The sequence below is a fragment of the Dryas octopetala genome, chromosome 8 (assembly GCF_963921425.1).
Source record: "Dryas octopetala chromosome 8, drDryOcto1.1, whole genome shotgun sequence".
NCBI lineage: Eukaryota > Viridiplantae > Streptophyta > Magnoliopsida > Rosales > Rosaceae > Dryas > Dryas octopetala.
Window position 1 is genome coordinate 6612829 of NC_141373.1, and position 11803 is coordinate 6624631.

At 36.8% G+C, this 11803-nt stretch overlaps 2 protein-coding genes across 2 annotated transcripts; one reads left to right on the top strand and one right to left on the bottom strand.

Moving 5' to 3' along the window:
* The first annotated feature begins 618 nt into the window (after positions 1-618).
* On the top strand, positions 619-6791 carry LOC147276595 (vacuolar-sorting receptor 3-like). Its single transcript, XM_086253335.1, has 12 exons — positions 619-1216; positions 2080-2772; positions 2863-2951; positions 3107-3176; positions 3247-3330; positions 3424-3500; positions 3601-3682; positions 4041-4123; positions 4231-4297; positions 5181-5309; positions 5406-5518; positions 6289-6791. The coding sequence occupies exons 1-12, from the start codon at positions 910-912 to the stop codon at positions 6385-6387; spliced, it is 1893 nt and encodes a 630-aa protein (XP_086109461.1). The 5' UTR covers positions 619-909; the 3' UTR covers positions 6388-6791.
* Positions 6792-7850: 1059 nt separating this feature from the next.
* Positions 7851-10872, bottom strand: LOC147276596 (transcription factor bHLH84-like). The gene is made up of 6 exons (XM_086255091.1): positions 10690-10872; positions 9632-10253; positions 9249-9515; positions 8749-8814; positions 8599-8664; positions 7851-8414 (listed from the first exon to the last, which is right to left on the bottom strand). The coding sequence occupies exons 1-6, from the start codon at positions 10728-10730 to the stop codon at positions 8313-8315; spliced, it is 1164 nt and encodes a 387-aa protein (XP_086111217.1). The 5' UTR covers positions 10731-10872; the 3' UTR covers positions 7851-8312.
* Between the last annotated feature and the right edge of the window lie 931 nt (positions 10873-11803).

The following is an 11803-nucleotide window of genomic DNA, read 5'->3' on the forward strand; positions in this document are numbered from 1 at the left end:
ATGGAATAGAAACAAAAAAAAGAAATGTAAGGATATGACTTCTATATTCATTGCTTGACATACATATGAAATGGTCCAAGTTCAGAACACGTGATCATGAAGCTAGAGAGTAGAGATTATAAAAATGCATCTGATACAGTGTAACAATAAAATATATGTGGCAGTGTGGCACCCAAGTGTTGCATGCCCATGAAGAGTTTGACCTAAGAGACAAAGAGAGTAAAGTGTGCGTGGGGAAGAAGCTAAAACAAAATAAATTAAAAGAGACAGAGAGAGACGAAAGAAAGGGTATTGCAGAGAAACATCGAGAGAGAGAAAGAGACAGAGAGAAGAGAGAGAGAGGACGTTGAAGTTTAGACTGAGTAGAAGAAATGTTAGGTACCGAGATTATACTTACTTGGAGTTACCATATTGCCCATCCAACTCTTTGGCTTTAACAATATAGTTGATGGGTCAGACCCCAAAAAAAAAAAAAAAAACAATACAGTTGATGGGCAATTTTGGAAACTAACACAACGTCATAATTCCATCTTACACTAATCTAATTTAGCTTAATGATTTTTAATTTTTTATAAAATTAAGAAGGAAAGTATTAAAGTCTATCAGTTGGGAGGGAGTAAAGGTCGTTGTTGATGTTAGCAAATAGCAATAAAGAGATTGTCGTCTCAAAAGAGCGTGGAGAGATCTTTGTGTTTCCAAGTTCTCAGTCTGTCAGACGTGAATTCAATACCCTATTCAACCAAACCATACTTCCCATCAACAAACAACACCAATCCAATCCACTTCTGTTTATTTATTTTTTCTGGGTTTTCCAAAAACAGAATCATAAGCCCAACAAATTCAATAATTTGATTCCAAAATCCAATATTTTTTTTCTTTTTCATTTTGATTCTCTACTGTCTTCCAAAAATGGAGCTTCCGAGATCAGTGCTGGGACTCTTTCTAGGGTTTCTGGTGCTGACTTTGGCACCGGTATCGCATGCGAGATTTGTGGTGGAGAAGAACAGCTTGAGGGTCACATCCCCGGACAAAATCAAAGGCACGTATGACAGTGCCATTGGAAACTTTGGGATTCCTCAGTACGGAGGCAGCATGGCTGGTACTGTGCTGTATCCGAAGGACAATCAGAAGGGCTGCAAGGAATTCTCTGAATTTGGGATTTCCTTCAAATCGAATCCTGGAGCTCTCCCGACTTTCGTTTTGGTGGATCGTGGAGGTACCCTTTATTTGGTTTTGAGTAATTTGATTGTTGTTGTGAGTTTTGAGGTTTAATCTGTTTGTTTTGGTTAATTTAGGAGGTACCCTTTACGTAGTTTTGAGTAATTTGAATGCTGTTATGAGTTTTGAGGTTCAGTTTATATGCTTTGATTCATTTTCGGGGGTAGCCTTTTGTAGTTCTTAATAATTTGATTGTAATTGTAAATTTTGAGCTTCAGTCAGTCCGTTTTGGCTGATTATGGTGATGCCCCTTTCGTAATTCAGATCAATTTGCTTTCTTTAGCTCTTCTTTGATTGAACGTACTGCCAGTCTTTTTAGAAACCTAATTAATTTGCTAATTGTTTGAAGGTTAAAGGTGTAGTTAGTTTTGTCAGTTCACTAGAAGTTGTTTTGAAGTCTATATGCCTGCTTTTAGCTTTTTCAGCTCAATACAGATTTAATTTTTTCTTAATTATTATTAAGAGTGTGTTTGGGATATTAGCTAGGAGAGAAAAATCTCGTTCTCTTTCCAAAACCTCTCCATTTCTGTAGAGAAAATCAAAGTGGGCTAGTAAAGAACATTACCTAGATTCTTTTTCTATTCTCTCCATTTCTCTCCACATTAATATTCAAAAAGGAAAAGTTTTAAAATTTCTTTCCCTCTCTTTGCATTCTCTATGTTTCTCTTTCTTTATAATGAGTTCCCTTTTAGTGGTGTATTTTTCCTCCTTATTAATTAGGTTTGTAGCTTGGTTCATGTTGTTAGGGTTAATCAGCATTACCCTTTCCTTAACAGATCCCTACAACATAAGTTCTAGTATTTCTTATTTGTCTGAGTGTTGGGCATGGCTTATGTTGAAACTGTTATTGGTGCTTCGCAGATTGCTTCTTTGCATTGAAGGTTTGGAATGCCCAGAAGGCTGGGGCTTCTGCAGTTCTTGTTGCTGATAATATTGAAGAGGCATTAATAACCATGGACTCACCAGAAGAGGATGGTTCAACTGCCAAATATATTGAGAACATAACAATACCATCTGCACTCATTGAAAAAAGTTTTGGTCAAACATTAAAGAAAGCAATCAGTTCTGGTGATATGGTGAATGTTAACCTTGACTGGAGAGAATCTGTTCCACACCCAGATGATCGTGTGGAATATGAACTATGGACCAACAGCAATGATGAATGCGGGGTTAAATGTGACATGTTGATGGAATTTATGAAGGATTTTAGGGGTGCAGCCCAGATACTTGAAAAGGGTGGTTACACTCAATTCACACCTCATTATATAACCTGGTACTGTCCTCAGGCATTCACCTTAAGCAAACAGTGCAAGTCCCAGTGTATCAATCATGGAAGATACTGTGCTCCTGATCCAGAACAAGACTTCAGCACTGGTTACGAAGGGAAAGATGTGGTTCTTGAAAATTTAAGGCAGCTATGTGTTTTTAGAGTGGTAAATGAGACCAGAAAGCCTTGGGTATGGTGGGACTATGTAACTGATTTTCAAATTAGATGTCCCATGAAGGAGAAAAAATACAACAAGGACTGTGCTGATTCTGTCATTAGATCTCTTGGTAAATGATAATGCATTGTATCTAATGTTTCTAAGAATATTAGCAGTTAATGTAGAATGAATTTTAAATATTCACATGACTTATTGTCAGGGCTTGATATTAAGAAGATTGAGAAGTGTATGGGAGACCCAACTGCAGACTCTGAAAATTCTGTTCTGAAAGAAGAGCAAGATGCCCAAGTATGTGTTTCTTATGAATACATTTTCTTTCTGAAGATCTTATATTTACATGTTCTTAGTGTGTTAAGAGCTATAGCGGCCTCTTAATGCTATTCTTTGAATTGGTAATAATAGTCGAGTTATGAATACTTGGTTGACAAGAACACTTTTTGTAGGTTGGGAAAGGATCAAGAGGTGATGTAACCATATTGCCTACCCTTGTTGTCAATAATCGACAATATCGAGGTTTGTCTTCGTGCTTATATTTTTTAGATGACAATCTGGAAGTTTCCCTCTCTAAGATATTTGCTTGCAGGAAAGTTGGAGAAGGGTGCCGTTCTGAAGGCCATCTGTTCTGGTTTTGAGGAAACTACTGAGCCAGCTGTTTGTTTGAGTACTGGTAAGCCCCTCTTGTTAGCATGGTGTTTTATTATCTCTTTGTTATTTTTTCATTCTGGGCTTGAGTGTTGTGTTCACTATTTATTCATGGTAGATGTTGAGACGAATGAGTGCTTGGATAACAATGGTGGTTGCTGGCAAAATAAAGCAGCCAACCTTACAGCCTGCAAGGTATAGATCATAACTTACTGGCTCATCACATGCTTTTTGACAAATCAGAAAATCGTGTATTTTAACTCTTGTTCTTTGGGACTTCGGCTTGCGCACTCAGGATACATTTCGTGGGAGGGTATGTGAGTGCCCCCTGGTTGATGGTGTGCAGTTCAAAGGAGATGGTTACACTAGCTGTGAAGGTAAAAAGAAAAAACTATATCTTTTTTGTTTGTGTCAAAAAAGACATGAAAATTAAATAGAGAAGGCAAAAGTGAGGTAATAAAAAATTGTGGATTTTTATAATGATCCTGGTTTTTGCATTCAAGTTGCTCAAAAGGTTTGATCAAGATTTAATGATCCTGGTTGTTTATATCTAGATATTGCAGACTTAGTTCTAATATGTATGGGTTACAGATCAATTGAAATCTGCACTGAAATTTAAGTTCTTATATTCTTCTTCATGTTAATCAAATTATAGCTGGGATACTTCCACTTTGCAATAGTTTTCCTTTGTTGCACATTATATTTCAATATATTAATATTACCATTGTCTTCCAGCTAGTGGGCCTGGGAGGTGCAAGGTAAACAATGGAGGTTGTTGGCATGAAGCTCAAGATGGACATGCATATTCTGCTTGTACGGTAAGTGATCTTTATGTGTTCCCTTTTTTTTTTCTGAAAATAAAAAATAAAAAATTCTGCTCTCAGAAAATAAATTTATTTTTAATTCCTATTATTTCTCTGAACAGGATGATGGAGAGGTCAAATGCAAGTGTCCTTCTGGGTTTAAAGGTGATGGTGTCAAAAGTTGTGAAGGTAAGAGAAATTAACGTCTTGGTATTTTTTGTTTTTGTTTTTCAGTTTCACTGTAATAGGAAATAAATCTACTAATGGATTGATGTCTAAATAGCTCAAGTTCAGACCATTTTGGTCACAGTGGTGCATCTAGACATATACCACAATGTATAGTTGACCTTGTTATGTTGTATATTGAGGTTATGTAACATAACTGGATTCTTGGATTCTTCTGTGCCTTCATCTAGAACTGTGGAACATGGCCTTGCATGAATAGAACGTAATGGGACTCAATACTTAGTTGAACTGCACCCAAATGTGGAACCAAAGAAATTTTAGGTCACAATAGTTCATCCCCCTAGCATGTATGTACCTACCGTTATGCCCTTTCATTTAGTGTTTGATTTCAAATCATCGTCACTACAGTCTACAAGCTATATTTCAGGCCTTCTCATTTTGTTGGTTTGAACCCTACTGGGTAATGGATACTTGGACCTGGTGCAAATGCTTTAAAACCTCGTATTATCATTAAGTTGGTGAAAATTGCTTTTATCCAAGGCAATGTGAATCAGCATCTGGTGGATCTATGTTGAGTCAATGTCCTACTCAGATCTAAACGATCAACTTTAAAGTTCTCCGTTTATGTGGTAAACTAGAGACCAATTTTGAGGAACATCTTAACCTTGCTCTTAACTGAAATTAAAGTCGATCATCATTATCCCATGGAGATATCATGACTGTCTTGACTTCTTTAATTTTTTGTTTGTTTGGCTAGGTAGAATGCTTTCATGTTTTGTTGAACTATAATTAGGACAAACAAAACTCATGTTGAATCAAATTAGACAAGACTTTGAAGTTAAAAATCTTGGACCTAAAGCATGTTGTTAAATTAATCTTTGTTTAGATATTGATGAATGCAAAGAGAGGAAAGCCTGTCAGTGCCCTGAATGTAGCTGCAAAAATACCTGGGGGAGCTATGACTGCTCCTGTAGTGGGAATCTTCTGTATATCAGGGACCATGATACCTGCATAAGTGAGTCCAGCAACTCAAGCTTTTAACTCCAGTATATGTGTTTTAAATGTGTACTACAAGTGCTTATTTCGATACACTTTCCTTGGAAATCTGCAGGTAAGACCTCTAGTGGAGGAAAATCATCTGCGTGGGCTGCTGTGTGGGTTATTTTGATAGGCTTGGCTATGGCTGCTGGTGGGGCATATCTTGTGTACAAATACAGATTGCGGGTAAGCTTTTTGTGCTTTAATTCTGTTTGCCAACTAGACATCATTGTTAATTATTGGAGTCTCCAATTTATGGTGGTAGTATTGGATTATCTTTGGTGGCGGTTGTCATGAGATTAATAAAATTGCATATATTGAATGCATGAAGAAGCCATGTCACTGAAAAACTGGGTTATAACTTATTTTTTATTGGCCCTAGAATGATTGTTGGCATTAATTTTTAGAGTCAAATTCTAAATTACCATGGTCACTAGTATTTGTGTGATACCTAAAGATTAACTTTTACACTGCGGTTGCTTTAATTTTTGGATTAATCAACAAATGGGCATCGAAGGTAGGGACTCACTCGACCTTTGGGAAGAAGGGAGGTTGGACATGTCTATAGAACTCATGCTTTAGTTAAACCAATTATTACAATGGACCAGGGCTGCATATTGGCTGGGTGTTGACCCCATTTTACTTGCAAATGGACCGGCTTGCACTAGAATTATATGTGTTGGAGAAACTCCAACTGGCTGGAGTTACCAAGCCAGAGCCAGCATTCAATATGAATGTTTAAAGTGACCCAAAAAAATGAATGTTTAAATTGTAAATTATACACATTATGGAACAAATTTGCATTGACACACATGAATTCATCCACACATGTTTAAATTCTAAGTTCTAACCAATGCCGAACTGCTCTAGTTAGAGGATGAAGTCAGGAGACAAATCTTTTCTACCTCTTTGATTTAATTTTCAGGTTGTTGATACATTTTATTTTCCTTTTGCAGTCATATATGGATTCAGAAATAAGGGCTATAATGGCACAGTATATGCCTCTGGACAGCCAAGCCGAAGTTCCAAATCATGTGAATGACGAACGGGCGTGAAAAAGGGAACCCCTTTATTAGCCTTTCAAGGATTTTATGTGCTGCAGCATGATAAGGATTGTTATACATCTTTCCTTTTTTAGTCCCGGATTTTGAGCCTAATCTTTATCTTCCTCTACGTCATGTTGGATTGTAAATGAATGCAGATTAGAAATTGTCGTGTTTTTGTAGGACTGTAACATGCCAACCACTTGGAGTAAGGATGATTGCAAGGAGTTTAGCTGTAGTATCAAACAATTCTCCATTTCTCCTCCCATCCTGAAATCCTGAAATCTTTTCCCCTTATTTAAATTGTTATTCTGTAATTTGGTTTTCCCTGTAAGACGAGACTGACTTCATGTCATAGTTATACCTTATTTATCTAAGGAGAATTAGAGGTTTTATTGCACAGAAAATTTTGTTTCGAGTATAGCCTTGAAGTTTGATTAAGATTGACATTTTATGGTCATTGCTTGCTGATGGTGAAGTTCACTTGATAAATAGAGTCCTTGTTGGCAGCAACAATTGTTTCCTTTTATTTAATTTACAGAGTCAAACTGCAAGATTCAATGGTCTTTCTCCTACATTGCAATTGTCTGATGATTTCATGGGAAATGTCATCTACAGATAGCATTGATCAGTTCGCTCTTACCTTATTATGTTATTTAATGTTCTCAAGGATGGATAACAATGGTAAGCTTTATGTAACCAGTCTCTTGAATTATAATAGCAATGGTGATCCCTAGACTTTCCCTCATAAATGATATACTGAAATACAGCAAGATATGCCATATGGGTATGTTCCTACTGTAAAGAAAAGTTGTGACTTGCAAAAATTTTAGCACTGAAGTTCTCATTGTGTAAAATTGTCACAATGAATTAGTTACTTTTAAAGAAGAATGTAAAGCTTCAAGTTTAGATCGTCTTTTAGAGATAAAATGGGAAGGTGTCCACATTCCATAGAAAGATTCATCCTTGATTAGATTTCATCCTTGATTTACTATTTAATTGACAGAAATACACAAACCTAAAGAACTTGATGTCTGATATAAACCCTACCAGGGCAACAACTATGTAAACTTGAACCTTCTAAAGGTTACAAATTTCGATTTATTAATCATATAGGCACCGTATTTAAAATACAGGATATAACAATCGAAATCAATGAAACATAAAGTAGTTAAGAAAGTAACCGTGCAGGAATAGGACAGTACAAAAAAGAAGAGTCATGTTCACACTTCAAAGTAGTCTGTCTATCTTTAAAAGCTCTTATAAAGGTAGCCTACATCCATATACATGTGTTTTGTCTTTCTTTTATAGATTTTGTTTCAATCCCATGCACTGATGCCCAAAAAAATTAAGGTTTTTAGTGGGTGGAAAAAATAACTTCTTAAGGACATAAGGCCTTGAGGCTTGAAGCCATCTTTTGCAATATCAATTAACTATCCCTATTGATATAAACTGTTCACATTGAAGACTTCCACTAGAAAAAATGATTATCCAACATCATCATATTTATTCATCAAACATTTGAAGTACAAGAATATCAACTGCAGAATTATCTGTATGTCAATTTAATCATCCCTTGCCATAGGATCTTACACAACATGGTCAAGCAACTCAATTCAACTCAAAATTAGTAAATTCTAGGAGAGATTTAGTAGTAGTGCAGCTCACAGCTCACTCATATGCCCATTGTTACAAGTTCAGTAATCATTTATGCCTTTTTTTACAAGATGGCATTGAATTTCAGTGCCTTCCATGATTTAATTACTATAAGCGACCATAAATTTAATTTTAACCAAAATGCTATAGAACCCGACTCTTTCTTTTTACAAACATTTTTTCCGACTCTCTTACATGAGGTGGATCCTGTGTGGGCCCTACAACATCGAATGTCTCGCCTCTCGTGTGAGTAGATGTAGCAGGGCCCTCATTTTATCTTTCTATGATGGCTTTGGTGGGGTGAACAGCTTCAGGTCAAGTCCGAGGTCCATCCCATTGTAACATATGGGAGCATACATCCACATGTCATCAGAGCTTAACAACTACACAACAAGCACATACAAAAAGGGAAAAAATAACAATATCATTAAATCTATCTTCAGAAATGGGTTAAGATTCTTAAGACCCAATTGGTTCTCTTTGTAGCTACTGCATGCCAATCACAGTGAAACAGAGCTGGCATTCAGATGTGTATGAAGATAAGGAAGGAATCCCTTTTGTTAATACCTTAATTTGGAGTTGTAAGAACTTCACATAGTGGACAGCTTCCTCAAGCATTGTGCTAATATCAACCTGCAATTCCACACAGCCAATTTTGAGAATTTTGAAGGAACCTTTTCCACAAAAATGGGCTGTGTCACAAGGAATATTGCCTACCTTTGTTCCATTGGGGACAAGGTTCTGCAGGACTCTCAACCTCTCATTTATTTTCTCCCTTCTTTTCTGCAAGATAAAGAGGACAGAAAAATTAGTTGACTTTGATAGCAATATAGATTATTGTCCCATTCTCTAACAATTTAAACTTTTGGGGGTCCAGTGTTGTCTAGCATAGTATTAGAACTACAGTTCTAAAAGGTCCTAGGTTCAAAATGTACTGTCCTCATTCCCCACTTCTTTGTTGATTTGTAAGGTGTAGGATGGGTCGGGTTGCACCTTTGTGTTTTTCTCTCTTTGTATTTGTATGCCTCTCCATGTGTAGGATGAGGCTGCACGTGAGGGAGGGTGCAGTGGTGAACATTGTTGGTCCATTCCCTAACAGATTAAGCTTTTTGGGTCTATTGGATGTGTAGCAGATTTTACATATGTATGCAACAAATTTTCTGCAATCTAAGCTAAGCAACAAGCATAATTGATATCTGTTGGAAGTTGGAACTTACCCTTGCATAGAGGCTTTGAGGATCTGTGGCAGACCCCCTTCTAGCTCTTGATTTGCCATCCAAGTTAAGAGCTGCAGCCTCTTTTGGACTCAAGCTTGAAGTTGAAGTCACCCCTCCACTCAGCTCTTGAGAAGCAATGGAGTCATCCACTGAGCAGCAACTACTCGAGCTCTGTCTGTTGAGGCCAACATTACCATCTTCTTCATTGTTTCTAGTTGTGACCTGCAGGCTCTTCTTTGACCTTATGTTCCTCTTATTGATTTGAACCTACATTTTTTATGATCAGAGAATGCACACATAAATCAATTCCTAAACATTTTAATTATAACCATGTAAAAATGTGGACTGATGGGCAAGAAAAATATGCTTATTTATATACTCACATCTCCAAAGCTTTGAGCTCTTTTCATTGAATTCTTAGGGGGCATACTTTTCTGTTCCATGGAAGCTGGTCCTTGTACTGTCATCTCCAATCTCTTCTTCTCCAGAGTGACAGCTTCAGGCTGGTTCCCACCAGACTCTTCCACATTCCCACCACTTGTTTCTTGGTTCAAGCATTGATGATCATCTCCTTCAATGAGATAGGAATTGATGTTTTTCGCATCCCCGGTACGAAAATCAAAAGACATAGAGCCATTGCTATTGTTTGTTACCAACATGGGGTGAGAATCACTCAAGTAGTAGCTTTCGTTGCTTGAAGTGGGGCAAAAAATCCTATTGCCACCACCACTGCAATCACTCCCTTGTGATGAAATCCTGTACAAATCAGCATTAGTAGTTTCTGAAGAATAATGTGAACCTTCATAGTTGCCTGCAGACATGTTCATTGCTGATTGATCCTCATTGCCAGTCCAAAAAGCATCTGGGACTGCCATGCTTGAAGGTGGACAATTTTCAAGCAATTGGGCCATGAAGTCTGCCTCCTCAGCTGTGTACATCCCACTAAGGGAGGTCCATTCTCCCTCTGAAAGAGCTCCAATGTGGTCCATTTTGCCTCTTTGAACCCTAAGAAAGAAAAGGGATTCTTATTTAGTTACAATTAGAATGGAAGGGAATGAAATTAAGTGACATATTTATATCCAACTATGAAGAATGTCACAGAAACTTGACATTATTTTTAATTGGTAATAGATCTTTCTGATCATATATAAATGCTAATTATTTGGGTACTAATAGGTCCCAGTTCTCTGTAACTATCTGCAGGAGACTCTGCTGACGCCAAGGACAACTCAGATGGGACCAAGTTCAAGCAATGATGGAGTAAAATAACATAACCTTAAAAAACACAGAAAAAAGTTGTTCAAAGAGTGAAGGAGTACTGTCGTGGAAAAGGTACTAACTATATGATTACTTATTAGTACCAAACAAAAAACTTCAAAAAAAGATGTTTGAGAATGAGATTTGGTGAAGTTTGGTGAGAGAGAGAGAGAGAGAATCACACCTGGCAACCAAGAGAACGTGGGGGGTATTAATTAAGCACATATTATGTTCAACAGATATGGTAGTGACATCAACAAATTAGGCTGAGAGATCTTGTGAATTGGTCTGACATTCTCTAAAATTTTCCAGGAACCAGACAGTGTTATATGCAGACTGGATTGTTGTCCCCTCACAAATATTCTTAATAGTCACAGTGTTACAATGATCTATCTATGAACATTTAAAACCACATTCCCATGGAGTTCAGGCACTAACTACCCTGTTCACCATTAGAAACTCATTGACTTCTTGGAATAAACCTGGACTGGATTAGCCAGTTCCATGCCAACAATGCAATATCATAATCATTTCATTGCAGTTTCTTCTCATCATGGGCTAATTTAGCAGGAGAGATTCTTCCATTGTGGGACCAGCCTCATTGTGAGAGGATGCCCCATAAGGCATGCCCTATTCAATAATTAGTGATTTAGGAGACTCTATCCGTTATAATCTGGCAGAATAGGTTTTGATCATGCATAGACTAGTCAACTATGACATTTTGCTTGGCTGAATAGGAGATAGTGACCCTTTTTAAGTTACAATATGGTATTTTTCTGGACATCTCTGTCAATTAACCATGCAAATAGGTTACATTATTGATGGTAACATCGTTTCTCTGAGGTTGTTTTTTCAAGGATACTATATCTGTCATAAGTATATAGAGGCAAGCTAGATCTACTAATTCGCTCTCATATATTTAAACTTGAATGGTTCCAACTATTAATCTAGTAGTATTGTTTTTTAAAACCCAGAAGCAAAGTGATGGATATAAAAGGCTAGAACTTGGTTTACGAAAAATAGAACTAGTTAATTAAAACCCAAAATGCTATGGATCGACATATCAAAATCTATTTTAAAAAACAAAAAGCATGATTAATCTCTATCTCTATTATTCTACTGATTTTCTCTTATAAGCATAAAGTTTGAGCCATTGGATTGTCAAGCACCTATTTTATTTAAATTAAAATCTTGCAATCTATTGCTTCACACTTATGCCTTACATGCTTATGTATACTAGCTTATACAACTTAATTATATTTATAAGAGAAAAGCTCTATATATAAAGCCAAGTCCCC

Coding starts and splice junctions, on each gene's coding strand:
- LOC147276596 (XM_086255091.1), bottom strand. CDS start 10,730: ATGTGCTTAATTAATACCCCCCACGTTCTCTTGGTTGCCAG. Junction 8,665..8,748: donor TTGTCCCCAATGGAACAAAG/GTAGGCAATATT, acceptor GTGGAATTGCAG/GTTGATATTAGCACAATGCT. Junction 8,415..8,598: donor TCTTACAACTCCAAATTAAG/GTATTAACAAAA, acceptor CTTGTTGTGTAG/TTGTTAAGCTCTGATGACAT.
- LOC147276595 (XM_086253335.1), top strand. CDS start 910: ATGGAGCTTCCGAGATCAGTGCTGGGACTCTTTCTAGGGTTTCTGGTG. Junction 3,331..3,423: donor AGCTGTTTGTTTGAGTACTG/GTAAGCCCCTCT, acceptor TATTCATGGTAG/ATGTTGAGACGAATGAGTGC. Junction 4,124..4,230: donor ATGCATATTCTGCTTGTACG/GTAAGTGATCTT, acceptor TTCTCTGAACAG/GATGATGGAGAGGTCAAATG.